Source organism: Saccoglossus kowalevskii, chromosome 4 (genome assembly GCF_978046115.1).
Source record: "Saccoglossus kowalevskii chromosome 4, keSacKowa6.1, whole genome shotgun sequence".
Lineage (NCBI taxonomy): Eukaryota > Metazoa > Hemichordata > Enteropneusta > Harrimaniidae > Saccoglossus > Saccoglossus kowalevskii.
The window spans coordinates 22189293-22212856 of record NC_140644.1 but is presented as its reverse complement, the minus strand read 5'-3'; the positions used below and the strand labels follow the sequence as shown (position 1 = coordinate 22212856).

Below are 23564 nucleotides of genomic sequence, written 5' to 3'. Positions count from 1 at the left end.
AAATATGCACTGCAATTATGCATATATCGAATGATCACAACATTTTTTTCAAAATCATAGTTTCGGAATACAAAGCATACATCCCTATGTATTTTAGCTACCTGGAATCAAAATGCCAGCTGTTCACCGACAACAATGTCCAACAATGTTTAAATAAATCTATGACAATTTTGGTTGTCGGGGATAACAGTATGCTAAATATTGGAATACAAACCTCATAAAAACATCCATCAACAAATGTAAATAACTAGAAAAATATGAGACATCCAATCCAATTACATCTGAGTGTTCTCTAAACTCTGGCAGTAACAGATTGATAAGATACAGCAATGGATAGTAAAGTTGTACAGTAAACACATTCAGATCAATCTGCATATGAAAACAATACTGACCGCCATATTGCGTTGAAGACTTACAGGGTTCACCACTTGAGGGCGTTTCCCCAATATCTGCTCATATCTAACTTGAATGCATTGAGTCCCCCGGGATTGAGTCAAATACTTTGTAAAGGGTTAGCATACATTAAATTTTGTTTAAAAAAAGGCAAGATTGTTACATAAAAAAATAACTAAAAAGAATAAAGAAGAAATAATAATAAATGTAAAATTTCATGGCCACATGTTTATCATTTTAATCTATCAGCGCACTGTACGCTGATCGCCGAAGTATGATATTCTGCCGAAATGTTGAGTCATATATAGCGGGACTTTCCCCGCAGACACATTCGGTTTATAGAAACATTGACATCTGCGTGCGTGGGTTTTTCCCAGGCCTGGCTTTTTACGTTAGGTTCCTTTAACTTACTAACAAAAAGCCGCAATGGCCATTACGGTGACAAATACTGTGAATACAGTAATTATTCGCTAGTTTTTAATTCCGTTGATTCTCCATGGAGTCTGATGAAAAAAGTGTCTCAAAAAAAACTTTTACATGAGTTTTTCGTTTATTTTTTCAACTCGTAGCGATAGAATCAGTCAATTTAGAACTATCATGTGTGCTATCGGAAAACATTTTTGTACAATTTTACTGAAAAGACAAGTTTTTCATTGTCATGAATATTAATTTATGCAAGCGAGACGATTATTTCATCCAATCGTGTCATGTATCCCCCCCCGGTGAATGTATTAATTATTCGCTGGTTTTTAATTTCGTTGATAAGTAAAATTTAAAATATTAGATTCACGTGAATTCATTATTTTTTTCTGCTGACTTCGTGAACTTAAAGCTCAGTGAAACTTACTGCTCAAAACATCGAAATAATGAAATAAAATACCAATCACAATAAATGGTTTCGCCGTCACGGTATTATCCATATCCTGAACAGAAACTCTAATTTGAATATCGCGCATTGTTTCTAAAATATACTGGCTGTTTTCGCCGAATACCTGACGTATTTCGTTTATTTGTCCAAATTCCACGTAATATGTTGTTCAACAGGGGGTTTCCAAGAAAGTATCGCTCATACGGCTGATCTGCACTGGCTCGGAAGATGAATTCTGATTGGCTAAAAAAACAAAAAAACTTGTGGCGTTGAATGCACGTTCATTGTCAGTATTGTTATGCAAATTCAAACTAGCTAATCATACCTGTTTCGCCATTAGTCTAGGGAGTTTTGTCGTCAAGCAGTTTGGCAGACTATTCTGGAGTCTGTCCGACGTTTGACACCGAAGTAAAATGTCTAGATAATCCTGTCTTGCACAGCACTGAGGTGAGTATACACCGGGACGATTTTTGTACTATGCTTGGTGGCATTCGTAAAGACCAATCACGGGGCCAGTGACGATGTTTGTTAGGCGAGCTAAGTTCGTGTATCACCTAACTTTTTCCAGTGCTGAATATATGCAGGTGACGACAGAAAGAATTTAGGCAAAAAGCAAGGCACGTGTTCAAAGTTAACCGAGCCATTATTTGTTCATCCCATATGAACGGTACGAGTATACCGACTATTTAATAGTTTGAATGTCGGGATCGAACGTACTCAATTTACTGTGGTACGACAGGAAATGACTCAATAGTTAGTTTAAAGAGCGGCAGTCGTCGCGCCGCGTTCTGTTAGATATGTGACTCATAGCGACGTATACAACGCGTGTAAAATACATTGTTTATTTACATGAAATTCGAACACGCGCTGCGCGACGACCACCGCGCTTTAAGGTATAGATGCAGGTTCGTGGCACAGTCGTTTGTGGGCACTCGGAGTGATTTTTTTTTTTATTTTTCTTTTCTTTCTTTTTATATGCAAATGAGTTGCTGGTCTCAGTTATGGTGCAGTGATGTGTGACTCCCTGTCCTCAACCCAGTTTAACCATAGACAGTATAGTAGTAGGATACTGTCTATGGTTTAACTCAAGCGCTATCAACAAGCCTCGCAAACTACAAAAAAAACAAAAAAAAATAGACAACATGTAAGCACTTCCAGCATGCAAGCAGAATAAAAAAACACAAGTTGTAAATGATAAGTATTTTATACGTAGAGGAATTGTGTTTGTGAGCACGGGAAAGTTGGAATTTTGAAAATCTGAGAATTTCTTGTTAAGTTTATGTAATTTTTCGTTTTTCAGCACATTTTCCGTTGTATTTTTGAATCGGTAATATTGTAATGTTTCAAAACCTTGCTAGTACTGTTTTTTAGTCCATAAAGATCATTTGATGTTCTTTGCAATGGTGCATGACATGGACTGCACCGGGTTGTACCAGAGACTGAATTTTGAGGTTCGAAATGATACTTTTTGAAGTTTATATCCTGTGTATGTCCTACTTCCTATGGGAGTGCGTCAATTTTCTTTATACACCATGTACAAAAAATTTTTTTGTTTTCAAGCTATCATTTCATTCACAGCATATGCAAAACAATTCTTCGTCTGTAATATATGCTCTTCGATTTCGTTTACGTCTTCTGAATAGAAGGATATAGCAGTTTCAACATCGTAGTCAAACTTGTGCGTGTTTAATATCGATCGTCACCATATTTGTTTATAAGAATTTGACTAGAATTGTCACGAAAATCACAGTGATGCCGAAGGCGTCCGTAATTTTATTTTGTTTTATTGCAACATATAAGTAATACATATTGACCCCTCGCTAAATCGCGGGTGTTGGGATCCAAGCAAAAAACACAACATATCGGGGTTTGTTGGAGGGGGGCGGGGGGTTCATACGTTGAAAATGGATAAATAGGACATATACGAGTATTTGTAGTAAGTTTTCTTTATTTTTTTTATTCTTAAAACATCACAGCTTCCATCCCCAGATGGATTAAAATATGCAATCTTAGTACACATGCAAAGTAAACAGAATTATGTGAATTTGCATTGGTGGTGGGAATTTCCATGTCAGTTTATAAAATCGTGAACAAATATTTTCGTAAATAACACTAATTCTCATTAAGGTGTATCATTTATGCATATAATTATATATCTCATATACTTTTTATTAGTCCCCGTTCGGACGTAGTCCGAAAACGGGGACTTATGTTTTGCCGTGTGTGTGTGTGCGTGCGTCCGTCCGTCCGTCCGTGATCACCTGTATCTCTAACATACATGGACTGATTAAGTTGAAACTTCACTCATACATCACACATTATATGGGACATGTGCACATGAATTTTTTTCATGATCCGATTAACGATAGCCGAATAGCGGCCATTTTAAGGCCGAAAATGCATCAAAATCGCACATTTTCACCATTCCAGACCCGGATCTCAGTTATGCATGGACAGATTTTGTTCAAATTTGGTACATACATTAAACATAATAGGACCTTGATGCACGTCACAAATATGTATGTGCATTTGTTTCAGGATCTCATTAACGATAGCCAAATGGAGCGCTTTAAGGCCGAAAATGCATTGAAATCGCACATTTTCACCATTCCGAACCCGGATCTCAGTTATGCATGGACGGATTTTGTTCAAATTTGGTACATACATTAAACATAATAGGACCTTGATGCACGTTATTTTTTTTTTCGGATCGAGTTTGAAATTGCCGACTGGCGGCCTTTTTATTAAAGAATTCAGTTCTGGATCCGTATCCAAGACATGTCTGGATTGATCAAGTTCAAACTTCACACACACATGGTACATCATGTCACAAATAGATATGTGCATTTGTTTCATGATCCGCTTAAAAATAGCTGAATGATGGCCATTTTAAGGCCGAAAATGCATCAAAATCACGTATTTTCACAATTCCGGAACCGGATCTGTCATGCATGGATGGATTTTGTTCAGATTTAGTACAATGTGTTGTACATATGCAGGTGCATTTCGGTCATGATCTGCTTTTAATGTATATGTCACTCAAATATGAACAGAACGGGGATGTGTCATTGACAATGACTTGTCATTATTAATTATACAAAAACATGGTATTCCCTGATTAACACCGGTTGTTAATGGCACATACAACATTAGATTCTCAACTTCGATGAAAAGACAAGTTTCTGTCATTCACCACGAAAGCCAAACATCGCGAAAGCCAAACATCGCGAAAGCCAATCATCACGAAAGCCAACCATTGCGAAGCTACTAGTGTAAAAAGTTAAATATAGTGCATAATATGAAGATCCCGTATAGACTTTTTTTCACTATGTTTCTTTTTGATTATTTATGTACAGCGTTGCTAAATCTTACTAAGCATTCAAAAGAGAGAATGTTTGTACCTGTTTTCTATATTTTAAAATCGTCTTTTGAGTATGAGAATTTTAACAGTCTATATAGCCAAGACTGTAGTAGTAGACTGACTAGTAGTACATCTATACCTTAATAACCTGGAAATATGGCGGTGACAGTAACTCCCGCGCCCGGTAGGCAGTTTCCTGGGGACTTTGCAACAAGAAATGGTTTGGGTTTGTAAAATACCGATCACCATAGAACTTAGTTGCATTTATATCCTCAGCATTAAAAGTCGACTGGCCCAGTTGACTGACATGGCATTTTTGTTTTAGACAATAATTCCTTTCGATTTTATAGAATGTCTCTTGTTGACCCTGATTTAACAATATAGATATAAAATTTCCACTTTTCCAAATTTCTCTTGGCCAGTCTATATTAAATGGTTATTAAATTAACTATTGAGTCATTTCCCATCATACCACTGTAAATTGAGTATGTTCGATCCCGACATTCAAACTATTTAATAGTCGTATACTCGTACTGTTCACAAGAAGGAAAGAATAAATAATTGCTCGGTTAACTTGAACATGTGCCTTGCTTCTTGCTTAAATTCTTTCTGTAGTCACCACCATATATTCAGCACTGGAAACAAGTTGTATTGCTAGGTTAACGAATTGCATTTATCGTATTAAAACAAAAGAATCATTAGCACATGCAAACTTGATCAAAACAGCATCTGCGTGCCCACAGAAACTACATGCAGATCGATACGCAGACATCAGTGTTATGGTTTCTGCGTGCCTGCAAAAGTCACTCGCAGATATGCTTTTGAGGTACTCGTACATACCTCGCACTTTAATGGTTGATCAAGCATCATGTTCTATGAATCCTAATTAAGCAATCAGTTAAAGTAATGTGTAATTGATAGCACCACAGTGAGAATGATCGGTGAAAGTACCGTACTGAACTGAATTAGTGCCCGTGCCCAGTCAAGCGCCCACCTTTATATATTCTGGGTCACATTCGGCAAAGCACTGACCCTTTCAAAATGCCACTACTGTAAAATATTTTATTTTCGCTTGGAATTAATTTTCACTCAGGAAATGTTTCAGTGAAAATAAAATCCAGCGAATACCTTTTTTCCTATATTTTACATTCAACTTGTCAAAAATCACTGAAAATAAATTCAATACAAAACACCCAAAATGTCTTGTCAGCGAAAATTAATTCCAGCTAAAAAAAAGTATTTTACAGTAATGTAAACTTTGTATAACTTCAGTCTTAAGTGAAATGTGCATTGCTAACAGCGGAGCCTACAGGCTGCTTGTTATCAATGCTCGGTGACACGATCAAATTTCAAGGAATATGTCACCATTGTCATGTTTGGCTGGAAAGACATTTGAAGTATTTTGCTAGAAATGCATCATTTGTTGACCATTTATATTCCTAATATAAAGGGACAGTGAAAAGTTTGCATATACACCAGTGAAAGCACATTTTAGAAGCCAGTGAACAATTTTTGCGGTTATTTTTGAAATTTTCCAAGGGGATATGTTTATTCTTGGGTGTATGTTCATTAGATTTTGAAGGGGGAGGGTATGTTTATTCGAGACAAAGATAGTGTCATAGGTTTTTTTTCTTGAATTGATCAAATTTGTCAAATTGACTATAATCACCACATTTTGTCTGTCAATATACTTCCAGTTGTAGTTGGTTTCGAAATGAGTGATTTTTATTCAAATGAAAATGAGAATCTGTGATTGGCTATAATAACAACTATAAATAACAGGTTTTTGACATTTATGATTATTTATAAAAATAGTATCTTTGTGGAAAGGACAGTAACGAAAGTTTCAAACTTAAAGTACAGAAGATAAAAAATATTATAATTCTCACTTATTTATTTTGGTCCTGATCATTTTTATATTTATTGAGCAGAAATAAAAAAAATTTAACTACTAGCTCTCAATTGAGAGAACATGTTTTAGGGAATTTCTTGATTCAGGGCAATGTTCTGGTGTGTCATCATTGCAAAATGTAATGTCAAAAATGAACAGTTTACTGTTAACCTGGTAATTAAAGAAATATCACAAAGAATAAAAACAATTTATGTAGGCTATGGCCAGACTTTTTTTATTCCTTGTTTCTAGAGTTTTTATAAGGCAATTTTTTTGAGGAGGGCGAAAAATAAATAAAATTAATTCTTTTTTTCCATTAGATTTGTGTGTTTCTCAAAGAATTGTAAGTGAGATCATTGATCGGAGAGAAGAAATGAAATGAAATTTTATTCCATGTATAACCTTGTTTCTCATCTGCGCGAGACTTCGGTACTCCCATGATACTCCCAGGAAAATGCAACTTGGATTTTTGTTATGCGGCGGGCGGTGAAAAAATGAAGATAAAAATAATATGTTTTTAGCAATTTTTTACGCTTACAAGTCGGCGGGCGTGAGAAATTACGCTGAAAATTGTTTTTATTTTTATTTCATTTTTGGCTCATGTTCATTCGGCGGGTTCGCGAAACAAGGGATAATAAAAGTCTGGCCTAAGAGATAAAATGATTGTGTTTTCTATATTTTGATGAAACACAAATGTTTGTCTCATGGAAATTATTTTTTACTTACTTCATGTAGTGGAACATCAGAACATGACTGTAAGGAAATCAACTATTATGTCTAAAAATTCACATAATTTCCTCATATTGTGTTGAATATTTAAATTAAAAATGTTTGGAATCGTCTCTTTGCTGGTTTATTTTGTGAAATAAGAAAAAATGCTGGCTTTGGTTTTCAAAATTTCGAGGAGAAGTGTGAAATGATGTCCTTCTTTATTCTATATTCACAGATTAATAGTTTGATACTATGCAGATTTAAAAGACGTTGAATTAAGCCATGGATAGCAGTGACTCAGGTATGATTTGTAATTTTGTGTCAAGAAATATCTGTCTTTTTGCATTATGTCTGCAAGCTAGAACACCACGCCCACTTACTAGAACAATGCCTGCCCATTTAGTCTTTGTAGTTAAACAGTCAGCAAAACATTTGGAGCAAGTATTTCCCCTATTACATTGTATTACATAACATTTTTCCGATATATAATGCTTTTCAGGAAATCATAAGTTTTTATGAAGATTTTAAAACAATTAGCATGGAAGCCCTCGTGTTACATTAAATCGTGCTGATTTAAACCAGCTAGATCCCATAAAATTTGTTCAAAACCCTTCAAATTAAGGGGGATATATAATGCACAAGTAGTCACTACAGTTTTGCACACACTATAAAATTGTAATGAAAAGAAAATTGTTGTGATGGGTCTAATCCCACAAGGACGATTCTATCCCATACTGATCTGACTGTCACATGGTTGGCAACAGGTCACGTCGTTCGATATCACACCCCATTCACGATAGTCTCAATGGGCACGATTAAGTAAAATAATATCCAATGACCAGGTTTCACAACTTGCCGATCATATTTTTGAATTTTTGAAAGATACTACTCAAAGAAATATAGATTATATCGGTATTGCAACATCAGGGTACATCCCAAGTAAATAACAGAATAGAAAGGGTGCGAACCATGTTGTGTATGTTTGCCATGCACTCTGAAATTAAGGCAAGTTTTCTCATAAAACTAAAAGCATGAACCAAACTACTGTACCAACCACAATTATTATGCAATGAAACACACTTTTTACACGCATATTTTAATGAATGTCGTCGACGCCAAGTAAAAACACCCTTGGCTTATAATTTAATCAACTTATTAAATGTCTAAAAATAGAGGGGTGGACTTATACTCAGGGAGGGGCTTATGATCGAGGAAGTACAGTATTCCTAAAGAAGAGTTGAGTCAGGTTATTGTAGACGTAACATTGATTACTTGTCTGGGAACCTACAGCACACACCAAAAATGACATGATTAGTATCCAGCTGGTTCTACTTGTCTTTAGTCGTGAATACCAACTAATATAGACCCAGTGATTTCGGTGATTGAATAATAATAATCCATTTTGGGTGTCTGTTTCCTATCAAACTGAAGATATAAATTTTAGAACCAGACTGGTTTGCAAGGCATAAAGTAATTTCCTGTCTCAATATCATGAATATAAGATATTACCAGTATATTATTGGCATTCATAAAGGTCACTATAAGGAACACTTCAAACCGACCAAGTTGCTGTGATGCCATGTAAACTCAGTTAAGCTGAGACAGATGCTGGAAGTTTTGGTTGGGGGTAGGGAGAATACGGGTGTGGGGTCAACTTAACAATGCTTTTCATGGTAACTTTCATTGAGTTTTCTCTGTGTTAAGTGACCCACCCAGCAGATCTTTAGTTCTGTTTTATTCATGTAGATGCATGATAAAAATACAATTAACAATTAATGCATGGTTAGTGATTATTCAAATATGGCAATTTGTTTGGTTAGCTTGTGCGATAGTTTGAAATTCCGCTTTTTCCAAAATATAGAATCAATGAAAAAAAATAATGAAGAATTTTTGTTACCTACTCTTAAATGATTGCACATATTTATATTTATTTTTTCTTATGTGATATTTTTTTTAGTCCCTGTTTGGGTGAGACTTTCAATTATGTGTATCCATCCATGCACCCTCCAAAGCCATTTGTCAGTCATGCATTGGGCCATTCCAGTTTATATCTGCATCCCCCTGTTGATGTGGTCGGATTTCGAGCACTGTATGATGGGGAAAATACCCCGGAATTCCAACCGTATATGGAGAAACAGAATCTGGAAATCCAGACGAGTATGGAAAAAAAAAATCCTGGAAATCCAGGCAGTTATGGCTACTAAATAAAATATGGCCTAGTATAAAAAGCCTGTACCATAATCTTTTCATATGGCCGGGGTTCACTGAGTAGCTGTGCCAGGCAGGATCACTCACTTGTTTTTCAAGATAGCTGACATGCAAGCATTTTGTTTTTTAACTGCATTACCTAGCTGTGTCTCTGGCAAGCAGTAACCAATATACCGTATTACCCCGGGCACGCGCCCCTCCCTGGGCAAGCGCCCACCCCCCTGTTTTCACAAAAGTTACATGTTGGGGACATCCTCGGTTAAACGCCCAGGGTGATTTTTAGCCAAGAATTAGGTCAACAATAAAGTTTTATTTGTCAAAAACGAACGCGTTTGATTTATTTATTATTATAATAAATAGTGTGTTTGTTACGGTAGTTCTCTTTTTGGAGTGTGTGGTGGCCCTGAAAAGGGCCGTTTTGTTTGTTTTTCCGTAAAAACTCATTGGAAGAGCATCGCCAGGCGATGGACGTGGGACTCTTTGGCAACGACCAAAAACGTATCCGTGTCCAGCCATTGGTTGACCACGTAGAGGTCAAAATACGTGTTCTATTTTTACGCATTAAGTTTGGCTCTTCCGTTTCACCCCCTCCGAAATGTTCGACTTTTGCAGCCTAATCGCAGGTTTTTCGAAAAACGTCGAAAAAACACAAGAATTAGTGGAAATGTTTCTATTTGGAGCGGATTATTGATAGAGGATAATGTCTTTATTACAAAAATGCTGAAAAACCGTGAGTTTTTGCCTTAGTTATTTTTTTATCGGCGAAAAACTGCAAACTCGGCAAATTTGGTTGCACAACTTCCCTCTATCTTATACACCCAGCGACATCGATGCAAGCTGACTGTGAACGGGAGCTAGCACTTTTGAGACATTGCTACTTTCTTTCCATCCCTCATCACAGCTATGGCATTACGGTCATGTGGATTATTTTTCTGTCGTTGAAGAAAAAAAACATTTTGCCGACCTCAAGTCCATTACGATAACCATAATGAGACATGCCGACGATGGGAACTTGTTGCATCATAATTTTGTCATGTGTGTGGGTGCATGAATAAATCATGTTAATGAGGTCGACCAGAGTTTATATTCAGTCTGTTTTTTATGTATCACCATTTGGATATGTTTATGTATTCACAATAGTTTATAAACATTTCACATCAGTAATAAAAGATTTTTTTGTTTCATAACCCTGTCTGCTATTCTTCAGTAATTACGATGTGATGTATCAATACGTGCGTGAACAAAATTATGCTAATGAGGTCATCGCCTTCTTGGATTACAAGCGGTAGTTTTTCCCGGCAGTTTCGACTTGCACTGATCACGGTTACTAAAAATGTAACCGTGCATTGATTACAATATTTACCATAGTTTGTAGTCAATTTCAGTAAGTAATACAACTTCATTCGTTGACATAAAACAAGTTTTATTCTTGAAATTCGACCCTGTGTCTTAGTGTTCCCACAGATCTTGACCGAGCGCTCACGTGTATTGAAACCTCGCATAAATCAAGAAATAAGTACATGTACAAAGTGTACGAAAGCATTCCTTTATTTGACCTTATCATACGATCACAAAAACAACTTTTTAAAATCTTTTTTTGGTGGGGTGGTCCTCGGGTAAGCGCCCACCCGCAATTTTTCCTGATTTTGTATGTTCATGCCCCTGGGCGCGTGCCCGGGGTAATACGGTATACAAAGTTGGTAGGCTTAGAATATGTCACAATATTTACATTTATGCACCTAATTTTGAGGGGTTCTGATCAAAATTGCAAATTTTCACCATTCCAGAACCGAATCTCAGTCGTATGTGGACAGATTTGGTTTAAAATTGATACAAACATTGAACACAATGGGATCTGGAAACATGTGGTACTGTGCATCTAAAGTATGTGAACTTCTCTGAAAATATAAACAACAGTGTTACATGTCATACTATACATGTTATACATTTATTGTAACCCTTTTAATTATTCACTGGGTTTTTAATTTTGCTTATTTCGCTGACTGGAAAATGAGCTAAATTAAAACCCAGTGACTATGTAAAATTTAGCATAGAACACATTATCTAAATGATAAAACCATGAATTTAAAACCCACTGAATATGCATGAATTGGTAAATCAGTGAAATTTAATCCCAGTGAAAATTAGTCATTTTACAATATGGTATGAATTAATACAGTATTCTCTATTGGCATATGTGCTTTTATATTCATTTTTCCATGTGTGTAAAATATATTAGATTTAGGTTTGTATATATATATTAGATGCACTTCTGATAGAGAAAACACTGTATTTTTAATGCTATCCTCTATTTTCTTACTATAGATGAAGACTTTGGACAGGAAGTGCCTCCTCTCTATCTTTATCTAAAACGTATTCTTGATAAATATCCTGAAGGCGGACAGATATTAAAGGTGAGTAAACAATTAATTTTCAGTTGTATTTGTTCAATACGTAATCATTGCTATGTTTTTTAATAGCCAAACTTACAGACTTCTACAAAGAACAGTATTTGAAGTCCCTGTTCGGGATTTATGAATTGAACTCTATATACATCTTAAACCTAAATCTTGGGCATATCTGAGCCGATCTCATTCAAATAATTCAGACATATATAGTACATCTTTGGAGACATCAGTATTAGATTCAATTTAAGATGCCGAATGGTGGCCATTTTGGGCTCTCGCATATGAAGCACAAAATGTTTCTAGTGTCATATCGATATTTAATGTCTGTATGGATGTGTGTATGGATGGATGTGTAGTTGAGTTAAACATCAAAAGTTATTTAATTCACTTCCCACTTCCTATTGTACATAAAATCATCAAAATCAAGCATTTCTGCCATTCTGGAACCAAATCTTGGTTGTGTATGGATGGGTTTCACTTAAACTTGGTACATACTTGAACAATGAACATTATGGGACCTTGATGCATTTTTTTTTTTTCAAAATGACCCACTGGTGGCCATTATTGCATTAATTAATTTATAACTTAGTGGTCTTGGAAATTTCTGAATAAATATTTGACTTGGGATATTGAGATAGCCTGCTCTGTCACAAAAATACAGGTAGTATTTCATTGGAAGGTCTGAAAATTTGTGAGTTTTAGTGTATAACAATTTAATATGTCATGATGGATGTTATTTAAGCAGATACAGCGACTAAAAACATCAGTATGGCGAGTACGCATGCGCAGTTACAAGAGTGACGCAGTCATTTTTGTCAGTTTGACATAAAAGCAGGACCCTTTCTGATTTTCATAAACGCAAGTTTTAATTTTACTTTGTGCATCATATTCATCAATAGACAAAATCGAAGGCAGAATCCTGTACAAATTTCGGCCAATCTTGATTCGCAAATATGTACAGTGTTCTCCTCAGGCCTTTCAAGCACCGCAGGCCCACGTCACTTAGACAAATAGCCGCGTCGCTTTTGTTTTGCCCACTATTCTTGAATTCCTGTCCGCGATGCTTAAGTTGTTGTATTGTTTACAAGTGTCAGCCTCGTCTTTCACATCTTTAAAACAATAACATGTATTGATCGAAATATAATCCTGCCTTTGTTAGCCTTACAAAAACAGAAGTCTTTTGAGTGAGCGGGGCCTGCAAAGTAATGATTTGCCCATTGCGTCAGGAAGATCTATCCAGATTTGCTGCACTGCGGTTAATTGCGGTTTTTACTACTCCATTGCCAGTGACACTAATTACCAAGAATTAAAAAAAACAAGTGAAATTAATTTGCATTGAGAAAAAAATGTAAATAAGTCGAAGCAAAAATTATTCAACTGCAGACGAGACGGCCGAAGAAAAAACAAACCCTGACCTCTAGAAATACCTCATTCGTAGAGTGCCTCGATCATTACCGAGGAACGCCACTGAAACAACGTAACGCATGTTGTGACATCGCAACCGATGCATTCTGGGTTACAAGGGGATTATGATCGAGGTAACAAAAATGGTAGTGCCGAGTGCATCTTTTTCTGCGATGTTTAAAAACAACATCTCGTTGGCAATTTTGATGTAATTTTTAATTGTCAATGAATCATTTTAATTAACAAAACATTCTAAATTGGTCTATTTTTAAACCAAAAAGTCAGGTACCAATGATCGCATCGTAGCATTACGCATAAGGTATAGATTCATGTAGTTCAATGAAAAATCGCTGACATGAGTTTTGAAATGCCGTTGTAGAAAAAAAATGTCATTATTGATTTATTAATTTCTAAGTCATATTTTGATAATCTGCAATCTGGCAGACTTTACAGATTTAACCACAAAATATTTTTCCCCGCGTCATATGAACTGACAGTGACACGGACACTAAATCTGACTATACTTGTTGCACACAAAATAATGATGAACCAGTTACCTCCATGGATAACAATATATTTTTTGCTGTTTTATTTCAAACTTTATCTGACTTGATGCACACATAAAATACAATAAAATGCTTTAAAAATGCTATAAAATATATAAGCTATAAAAATATCTCTTCTTTATTGTAGTTACTGTATCACAATGTTTGTTGGAGAAACTAATTATTATGCAAATAAATCAATCTGAGTTGAATCTGAGTGCCAGGAGCTGCTGTATTAAATTAAATAATGTAGATCTTCAGATAAGAGTGTCAGTGTGCAAAATAACATACCGTTAGCGCCCAGGGTCCTCAACTCATAAAATCAGGATTTTTTAGGGGTGGGCGCTTACCCGAGCACACCCTCGGAAAAGAGTACAAATGACAATTTTAATTCAATGTGTGACAGATTGAAGGGGTTATTACGTCTTTGAGGTAAAATAAAATTACGAAATTAGGTGCGTCGTCATTGAGTCTTACGATAAAGAAACAGAAATGGTCAAATATGCACATTTTATTACAATATTAATTACATACCACCCGAATTTACAAGATTAAAAATATTAGAGTCTGTTGGAACACAGTCAAAGTCAAAATCTTCATCATTATCGCCTCTGACGTATGTGTTGGATCGTACGCAAACTCTTGTTAAAAAGCACTTTCCGCCATGATGTATTTGCATTTGACCTGCCTCAACGTCCTTTGACCTAATGGGTCAAGTCTGTTATTATCCAATCAAAATGCTCTCTTGTACCGACGCAATTCTTCGGAAATTCCCGAAGACTCTAGTAATGCAATGTGGAACTGAATTATCAATGTTGAAGTACGATCTGTTGGAATTAATTTCAGCGAATAAAAGACATGGTTTTTTGAAAAAAAATGGTCACTAGTAATTGGTTATCGGTAAACTGAATACTGCATGAAATATTTACTGCATTTAACTTTTATTAACAGGTCATTGTCGAAGCGTAGTTTACGCACGGTTACCATGCACTCATAACATATTCATGGTGGTCGATATCCACGCTGTATCATGATATAAAAAATGACTACCAGACAGGATTCATTAAGGAATGATCAAGGACCAAGTTTTAAATTAGTGGCCTTTTGAAGGGGTGCATGGGCGCTTTGCCGAATGTGACTCCGAATATAAAAATTGCGCAAAAGTTGGGGGTTGGGCACTAACGCGGTTGAGTACAGTAGTTGCACATGTTTACTATTACTCATCTTCAATTATTATGTTCATCTTACTGACTTTAGGAGATAATTCAAAATGCTGATGATGCTGGTGCAACCGAAGTGAAGTTCCTTTATGACAATACAGAGTATCCAACAGATGGTCTGTGGTCTGATAAATTAAAAGAATTCCATGGTCCAGCACTGTATGCTTACAACAATGCTGTATTTGAAGACAAAGATTGGTGGAATATACAAAGGCCAGAACAGAGTGGTAAAGCAGATGATCCACTGAAAGTTGGTCGGTTTGGTCTTGGCTTCAATTCAGTGTACCATATCACAGGTATGTACGTGTTATTATGAAGTAACAACATATCACCTGATATTATCTAACTCTAGAGCTGAATAATCAAGTGAAAACATGGATTGTTATTATCAATAAACCAGAAAAATTTGTTTAATCATATGACCAAATCAGATAGGACACAGTACATTTTTGTTGAAACAATGTACTTTTAGTTCATACAATAATTTCAGGTTTTCAGCTCTGCTGTCATCATTAACCACCTGTCTGTCAACAATTAGATTTTTGACTCCTACTAAAAAAACTAGTAACCTAATCGCTTTGAGAAGATTCTGTAACAAGATTGTTAAAAAAAAAGAGTCCCTAAGTTTATTTTTTTTCTAACTTAGAAGTCTTTTTCATATTTTTTTCATTTAATCCTGCAAAAAAATAAATAATTGATTTCGGCAGTTAATTGAGAATTTTCTGAATAATGCATGTAACTAAATGTAAATGACAGCATAATGCTTTCTCTATGTTTAGGATAGAAAACTGAAAAATTAACCTATATACATACATTACAAATGCACCCAGAACAAATAATTGCTGACCTACACTATTGTATTTGTTTGGATACACACAAGATGTCGACCATCATTCTATCATCGTGATTGGTTTTAACACAGTAACACAATGAGAAAACTGGAATGAAACAAGGCACTGGTGTTCAAAATCCAACGTACACGTTCGATATGAGCCTAGTGTTTTTTTTTTGTATTTATTTCATTTTTTCTCTGATTGACATTCTGTTAGTTCCCGATCGGAATAAGATAAACAGGAGGAAGGTTTGCTCCTGATGTGTCAAGGTGTCATTCGTTTAAATGTAATCTACACTTGCACTGAAGTTTAGTAAGCTTCGTTGATGTTTCTGGCTTCATCACTCGTTCATAAAATTAAATTCACAACCTATGATGAGTAAGCGATCCAAAGAATAATTATTTCTCACTTTAAATGTGATTTACCAGCTTTTCATTAAAAGATACAAATTAAATACTTGTTTCCATTTTGATAATAATAAACAGTTGACATGCTTTAAAATAAATGGCTGCCAGGTCAGAGGTATTTTACTGTAGATGTGATTGCAAAGTGTATCACTATTCTTCATTTTCATCTAAATTTATATTGAAAATTTTGAAATAAAAGTTAAATTAATTAAATAATGTCGTTAAATCATAACTAGTAGAATGACAAAAATGAATATTAATAATCTCATGAATATTAATTAGTGACCTGCACTCAGGCTGGCCAGAACCCTGATATAGAAACCTAAGTAATCGTGCTAGTAGAAAATTGAAAATTAATGCTATTTTTACAAAAATCTTATAGTGGTCCAACCTAAAGTACCCATTTCATCCAACCCGCTATTTGACTTTTCAATAATTTTTTTTCATTCCCTTTTGCGACCACTTGTTGAATTTGACTGGATAATTTCTGCCTCATTAACACCTATACAAACCGGCAAGTGTCACCCACCCACTCACCTGCTCACATTAACCGGCAAGTGTCACCCACCCACTCACCTGCTCACATTAACCGGCAAGTGTCACCCACCCACTCACCTGCTCACATTAACCGGCAAGTGTCACCCACCCACTCACCTGCTCACATTTAAAACTATTGAAAATGATCTGAAGTTTTCATTGCATTATTCCCTTTTGAGCTAAATGATGTGATGGTGTGCCACACTGGCCATCTATTTGTCTTAATCATCTGTCTCATCTATCTGTTAGCACTTTAGTCTGACTACCCTCACATCTGGTCCTCAGTTGCTTTTCTCTTTCAGTAGATTTCTTGATTGTGACATTGTTCCTTGATCCCATTCTCTTGGGCTACTACAGTCATGTGCAAAGTGGCCTCTATCCCCACATCTATAGCAGTCTATAGGCATTGTCAGCCATCAATTAGCATTGAATGCATTGACAGTGAATCCATGCTGGCTATCTTCATCCCTCATCTTTAAATATTCCTACATCAATTCCTTAATGTCCACACCCACTGCCTTACATATGTTGTGCATCCTGTCTCCAACACTGCCCTGACTACTTGGTTCCACTTAGAACAACATATTATAAAAATCAAAATAATTATAGTAAAAGTCAAAATAAATTAAAGTAGTAAAATAACTACAGTTGTAATTAATGAATTATAACTTGGGTATTTTGCATAGACCTCATGAATTTGATGGTGTTAACAAGCTGGTTCAGGTTTTCATTTGTAGAGCATTATTGTGACAATTTAATTATGAGTACATTTTGAAATTTTTGCGATGGTGACTATGTAAGCCATAATGCAAATTCTTGTTTTTTGTCTTCTTTCTTCTTTTAATGTTGGCGTAATAAATCTATGCTTTAGAGCCAGTTATCTGCTCCCTTTTTGGACACAGTCCAATCCATGCGTGCATACATCTGGACCTGTATCTTAGACATGCCTGGACTGATTACATGCAAATTTCACACACACATACATCATACATACATGTGATATTATACATATGCACATCAATTTGTTTCACGATCAGATTCAAGATGGCTGAATGGCGGCCATTTTTGTGCTGAAAATCATCAAAATCAAGCATTTTTTAATCAAACTTGGTACATACATTAGACATTATTATAACTTGATGCATGTCATTTTGTTTTTCGAATTGGATTCAAAATAGCTAACTGGTGGCCATTTTGTTTTAGTGAATGTGGCTCTAGTTCCATGCTTTGAATGATTATGTTCAAATTTTGTATATTTAGTATACATCATGTCATAGATATAATGTTTTGATGGTGTAATTCAAAATGGACGAATGGTGGCCATTTTTGTGCTGAAAAATCATCAAAATCAAGCATGTCTGGCGATCCAAAACTGGATTTCAGATGTTTACAGATGGGTTTTGTTGAAACTTGGTACATGCATTGAACATTATGGAACCTTGATGCACATCCTTTTTTGACTCCCATGTGCGAAGCACAAAATGGGAGTCTTTGCAGTTAGTGTGTCTGTATGTGTGTGTGTGTGTGTATGTGTGTGTGTGTGTGTGTGTGTGTGTGTATGTGTGTCCGACTGTTCCACTGCTATCTCAAGAACCATACATCGGTTTTTGATGAAACTTGGTGCATAGATGCTCTGGGCCAATGCGCAGATTTGATTAGGTTTTGGTAAAAATCCATGCTCGTTAATTACCTAATTTGCATGATAATTAGCTAATTTTTAGCTGTTTTATGACTGTTCCACTGATATCTAAAGAACCACTCATTGGATTTTGATGAAACTTGGTACATAGATGCTCTGAACATATGCGCAGATTTGATTAATTTTTGGTAAAAATCCGTGCATATTAATTACCTAATTTGCATGATAATTAGCTATTTTTTAGTGGTTCCATGACTGTTCCACTGATATCTAAACAACCACTCATTGGATTTCGATAAAACTTGGTACATAGATGCTCTGAACTAATGCTAGGTTTTGATTAGTTTTTGGTAATAATCCGTGGATACTAATTACCTAATTTGCATAATGATTAGTCAATTTTCGGTTTTTCCACTGATATCTCAAGTACTAATCATCACATTTCAATGAAACTTGGTACATAGATGTCATACGACACTGCACAGACCTGATAGTTTTTATGGTAATATCAGTACATATTAATTACCTAATTTGCATAATTAATTAATTTTCAGCATTTGATATAAGTAGTTAGCATTACATTTCAATGAAACTTGGTACTTACATACTCAAGGACTATGCAGAGATTGATTGTTTTCGATAAATATTTGTGCATATTAAACACCTAATTTGCATAATTAGGTAGTTAATTTTCAGCTTTTCCACGGGTATCTCTAGTACTAATCATCGCATTTCAATGAAACTTGGTACATAGATCCTTTAGGACTATGCAGAGACCCGATTAGTTTTAGGGTAAATAATTGTGCATATTAATTACCTAATTTGCATAATTAATTTTCAGCTTTTCTACTGATATCTAAAGTACTAATCATCACATTTCAATGAATCTAGAATTATGCAGACCCAATTAGTTTCCGGTAAATATTTGTGCATATTAATCACCTAATTTGCATAATTAACCAACTTTCACACTGATATCTCAGGTACTATACATCACATATCAATGAATGTACATGGATGCTGTAGGACAATAGACAGACCTGAATAATTGTGGGTTAAAATCTGTACATATTAATTACCTAATTTGCATAATTAACCAATTTTAAGCTTTCACACTGATATCTAAAGTACCGTAAAAACTCCAAAATTTTGACCGGTTTTAAATAATTGGTGTTAGAAATGTGACGTGTTTTTAGAGTCAAAATTAAGGTGCATTTTCGGACGGTCGAATTTTTCAGAATAGAAATCAGCAAAAAAAAATGGGGATGATAGACGGTGTGCTTCATTAGGTTTTAAAAAATGCAATGTCCGTCAATTGACGTAAACTTCCTCATGTTTCACGGTAAAAGCAAAGGCCGTGGCCGAGTTGTAACTCAAAATCTAAACAAAGTCATCAATCAGTGAGTATTATGACAAGCAAAACAAAACATCAAGACGCGGAGAAGAGGTCAGCACAAAACTAATAGGTCAAAAGACAAAGCTGTCTCGCACTACCTAGGAAAACTTGCGAATGTTCGAAGTACAGGTACCCATTGGACAAAAGATACATGGAAGTTTAGCAAATGATCTCCCCGACCCAGTGCAATGTATCTGGTTAGAATCAAAGCTCACGTGTCCCTTATTTGAGGGACCAAATTCTGCCGTAAATTCGCCCTTGGATTAAAAAATAAAATGGGATTTAAGAAAATAAAATGGGACTTTTAAGGTGTATTTTGGCGTCATTTTTCAGACATTTCAATCAATCCTGCCGGCTAAAATAGAGTAAGTTTTACCGTAGTCATTGACGTCTGTCTATTCAAGAGTACACGTGTATGATTTTTATCGTGACTAGCGTGAGCGGGTAAGCTTTCTTTCGAGAATGAGCTGTTATCACTGTGAACAATGTTAAATTATTCTTCAGATGACCAGTTTATTTTTTAAAAACAACTAATTTTTTTATTTAAAAAAAATCATGCCGTTTTCGCATCAAAATCCAAGCCAAAATATCGTACTACAACATCAATCTCTTCCGCATTGCGTTCAATAACATTAACATATTTAAATATGCTATGGTAATTTGAACACATTGGCATCATCCAGCTTTTTGATTGGTTAATTAGCTATTTGACCTAAGAGAACATGGCGGATATCCTACAGCATCAAACGTTTATACGAGACCGGAATCATTCGCTTACGATGAAACTAAGTTGACTTTTATTTGTATTTCATAACCATTCAACAAATTTATTTTGTGTACATTATTATAATCACTACTGAGTACAGTAATAATCAAAAATTCAGAAACGCAGCATGCCGAGGTTTTTGTGTTCGTTTTTATTTGAAACTTCGTTTATTTAGAATATATTTTCGTTACCAATAAAATAAAAATCTCTCAGTCAATCAGAAACCCGGATTCATGCCTTTGAGGAAGGTCCCGTTTGAACGCTCACATCGTTTTTTTTTTTCGTTTTGGGGAAAACTAAAACTGGTCGCAATTTTCGAATAAGAATGAGTCGGCAATTTTTAGTGGAGTCGAAAATTTGGAGGTAAATAAAACACCGAAACCCGGCAAATAAATAGGCGGCCGATTTTTTAGAGGGGTCGAAGTTTTGGAGTTTTCACGGTACTAATTATTCCATTTCAATGAAACTTAGTACAAAGATGCTCTAGGACAATGTACAAACCTAATTAGTTTGGGGTAAAAATCTGTTCATATTAATTCCCTAATAAGCATAATAATTCATAATTTTTTGGTTCTAATCACATTTCAATTAAATTTGGAGACATAGATTTTCTGTTACATTGCGCAGACCTCATTAGTTTTACACTCAAATCTGGTCATATTAATTTTCTGATTTGCATAATTACTTTTCAGCTAAGTAATTTCGAATTATATTTAATGTGTCTCCAATACTCTCAGCACATGGGAGTTCTTTCTAAGCTTTCTTTGATTTCAGATGGGATTCAAAATGGCCGACATGCAGCCATTTTATTTTAATGAATGTGATTCTAGTGCCATATCTCTGACAAGCTTTCACTGATTATGTTCAAATCTTATATATTTATTATACATCATGTCATAGATATACAGATATATTGGTTTGACAATCTGATTTATAGTTCTGATTTTTTGTGCTAAAAAAGTCAACCATTTCTGGAATTTTTTCTAGAACCGGATCTCGGTCTTTTATATATGGATTTCGTTCAAACTTGGTACATAGATTAGACATTATGGGTCCCTGGTGCACTTCATTTTATTTTTCAGTTTGAATTCAAAATGGCTGACTGGCAGCCATTTTGTTTTAATGAATGCCATGCTTTGACTGATTATGTTAAAATTTTATATATTCATTTTACATCATGTCATAAATATACAGATTTACTGGTTTGACTATCCGATTCAAAATGGTCGATCGATGGCCATTTTGTTAGTCCCTGTTTGGACAAAGGCCGAAATCAGGGACTATTAATTTGGGTTCCGTTCGTGCATTCGCGTGTACATCAGGAGCCATTTTTCGGACACCCTTTGACCGATCTCCTTCAAACTTTGCATACAGACAATATATGATGACCTACATATGCACGCCAATTGTCGTTAAGATTCGATTAAATATGGCTGACTGGCAGCCATTTTGTCCCTCAGATTAGCTAAATTCTGATATTTAAATGGGTCCGAAACTGTTTCTCGGAGCTGAATAGAGTTATTTCAAACAAACTTTGTATGATGATCATACATAATGGGTTATAGGTGCAAGTCACTTTTTTTCGAGATTCGGTCCAAGATGGACGACTGGCAACCATTTTTCTTTTTTTCTTTTTTATGCTGTTTCCGCCATAAGATATGGCCTGATTCATTTCAAAGTTTGTACATAGGTACTATACTTCACGATAACACAACACCGTATTTTGTTGTGAGATTGTATCAAATTTGTCGAAATGGCGGTCATTTTGTTTAATATCTTTAAATCAAAGTCTGTAACGTGTCCAAGAAGGGCGATTTCAATCAAACTTTGTATGATGATCATGTATATTGGGTTACTCGTGCACGTCATATTTTTTTCAAATTTTGCACCGACTGGCGGCCATTTTTTTTTTTCCTTTTTTGTGCCAATTCCTCTGAAAGATATGGCTTGATTCAGTTCAAAGTTTGTACATGCAAGGAAACACAACAACATGTTTTGTCTTTGATCAAATTTGTCGAAATGGTGGCCATTTTGTCAAAAAAACACTTAAAATAACATGTCAGGAACTGTTTCTTGGAGCTGAACAGGGCGATATAGCCTGATTCAGTTCAAAGTTGAATAGGGCATTTTCAATCTTACATATTAGGTTACGGTGCAAGCCATTTTTATTTTTGAGATACTTGAACAACAATTCCCGACTTACTGCATTTTTCTTTCATGCTATTTCCTCTGTAAGATATAGTCTAATTCAGTTCTAAGTTTCCATGTAAGTACAATACTAACAATCTGTGTTAGTGTTTAAAAAACATTGATATTTCATTTCTACATGTTACTTGTACTGAACATTTACATCAACTACAGCTAATACTAAACAGGGAATATGCATTATCAATGCTTGTTTTAAATAATGCTGTTTCAGAATAATATAATTCATTATGAACAAGTACTCATTTGACGATCAGATACAAGATGACTGAATGTCAGTCATTTTAATGTTTAAAAATGATTTTTTATCATAATCAAGTATTAGCTTCTGGATCCATATCTCTGACATGTTTATGTTCCAACTATATTACTATAAACAAAACTATATATCTTAAATTTGATAAGTAACAGGGACTGTGGCATGCGTGGCTTGTCTATAATGAATATGACTGCTATTTTCTGTTGTTGGAGTTGTTTTGTTTGTCACTTGTCTTTTATATTCTCCTCCTGCAATGTGTGTTTGCTTCTCCCAGGTTTTCCCTGGGTTTGGTTTCCATTATGTATCATGTGTGATACTATACTGCTATGTATAAAATGTCAATGAGGTAATGTGGCTGCTTATACCCAACAATAAGTAGCCTTCCCATATCAGGTAGATAACGAATGGTTTTGTTGCTGGACAATGAATCACAGCAAACACTGGTCCAGGAGTAAATATTAGGTATTAATTGGGCATTGTGTTTTTTAAAACATTAGTTTCAAATAAACTCTC

The 23564-nt window shown here is 35.2% G+C and overlaps 1 protein-coding gene across 1 annotated transcript in view; it reads left to right on the top strand.

Annotated features, from left to right (window-relative positions):
- The first annotated feature begins 1602 nt into the window (after nt 1–1602).
- The window catches only part of LOC100372569 (sacsin-like), a 42876-nt gene continuing 20914 nt past the window's right edge, over nt 1603–23564 (top strand). Inside the window, exons 1-4 of the mRNA XM_085498321.1 lie at nt 1603–1708; nt 7460–7525; nt 11758–11846; nt 15047–15305. Coding sequence (XP_085354447.1) covers nt 7507–7525; nt 11758–11846; nt 15047–15305 — 367 coding nt within the window. The 5' untranslated portion in view covers nt 1603–1708; nt 7460–7506. The remainder of the gene's footprint in view (nt 1709–7459; nt 7526–11757; nt 11847–15046; nt 15306–23564) is intronic.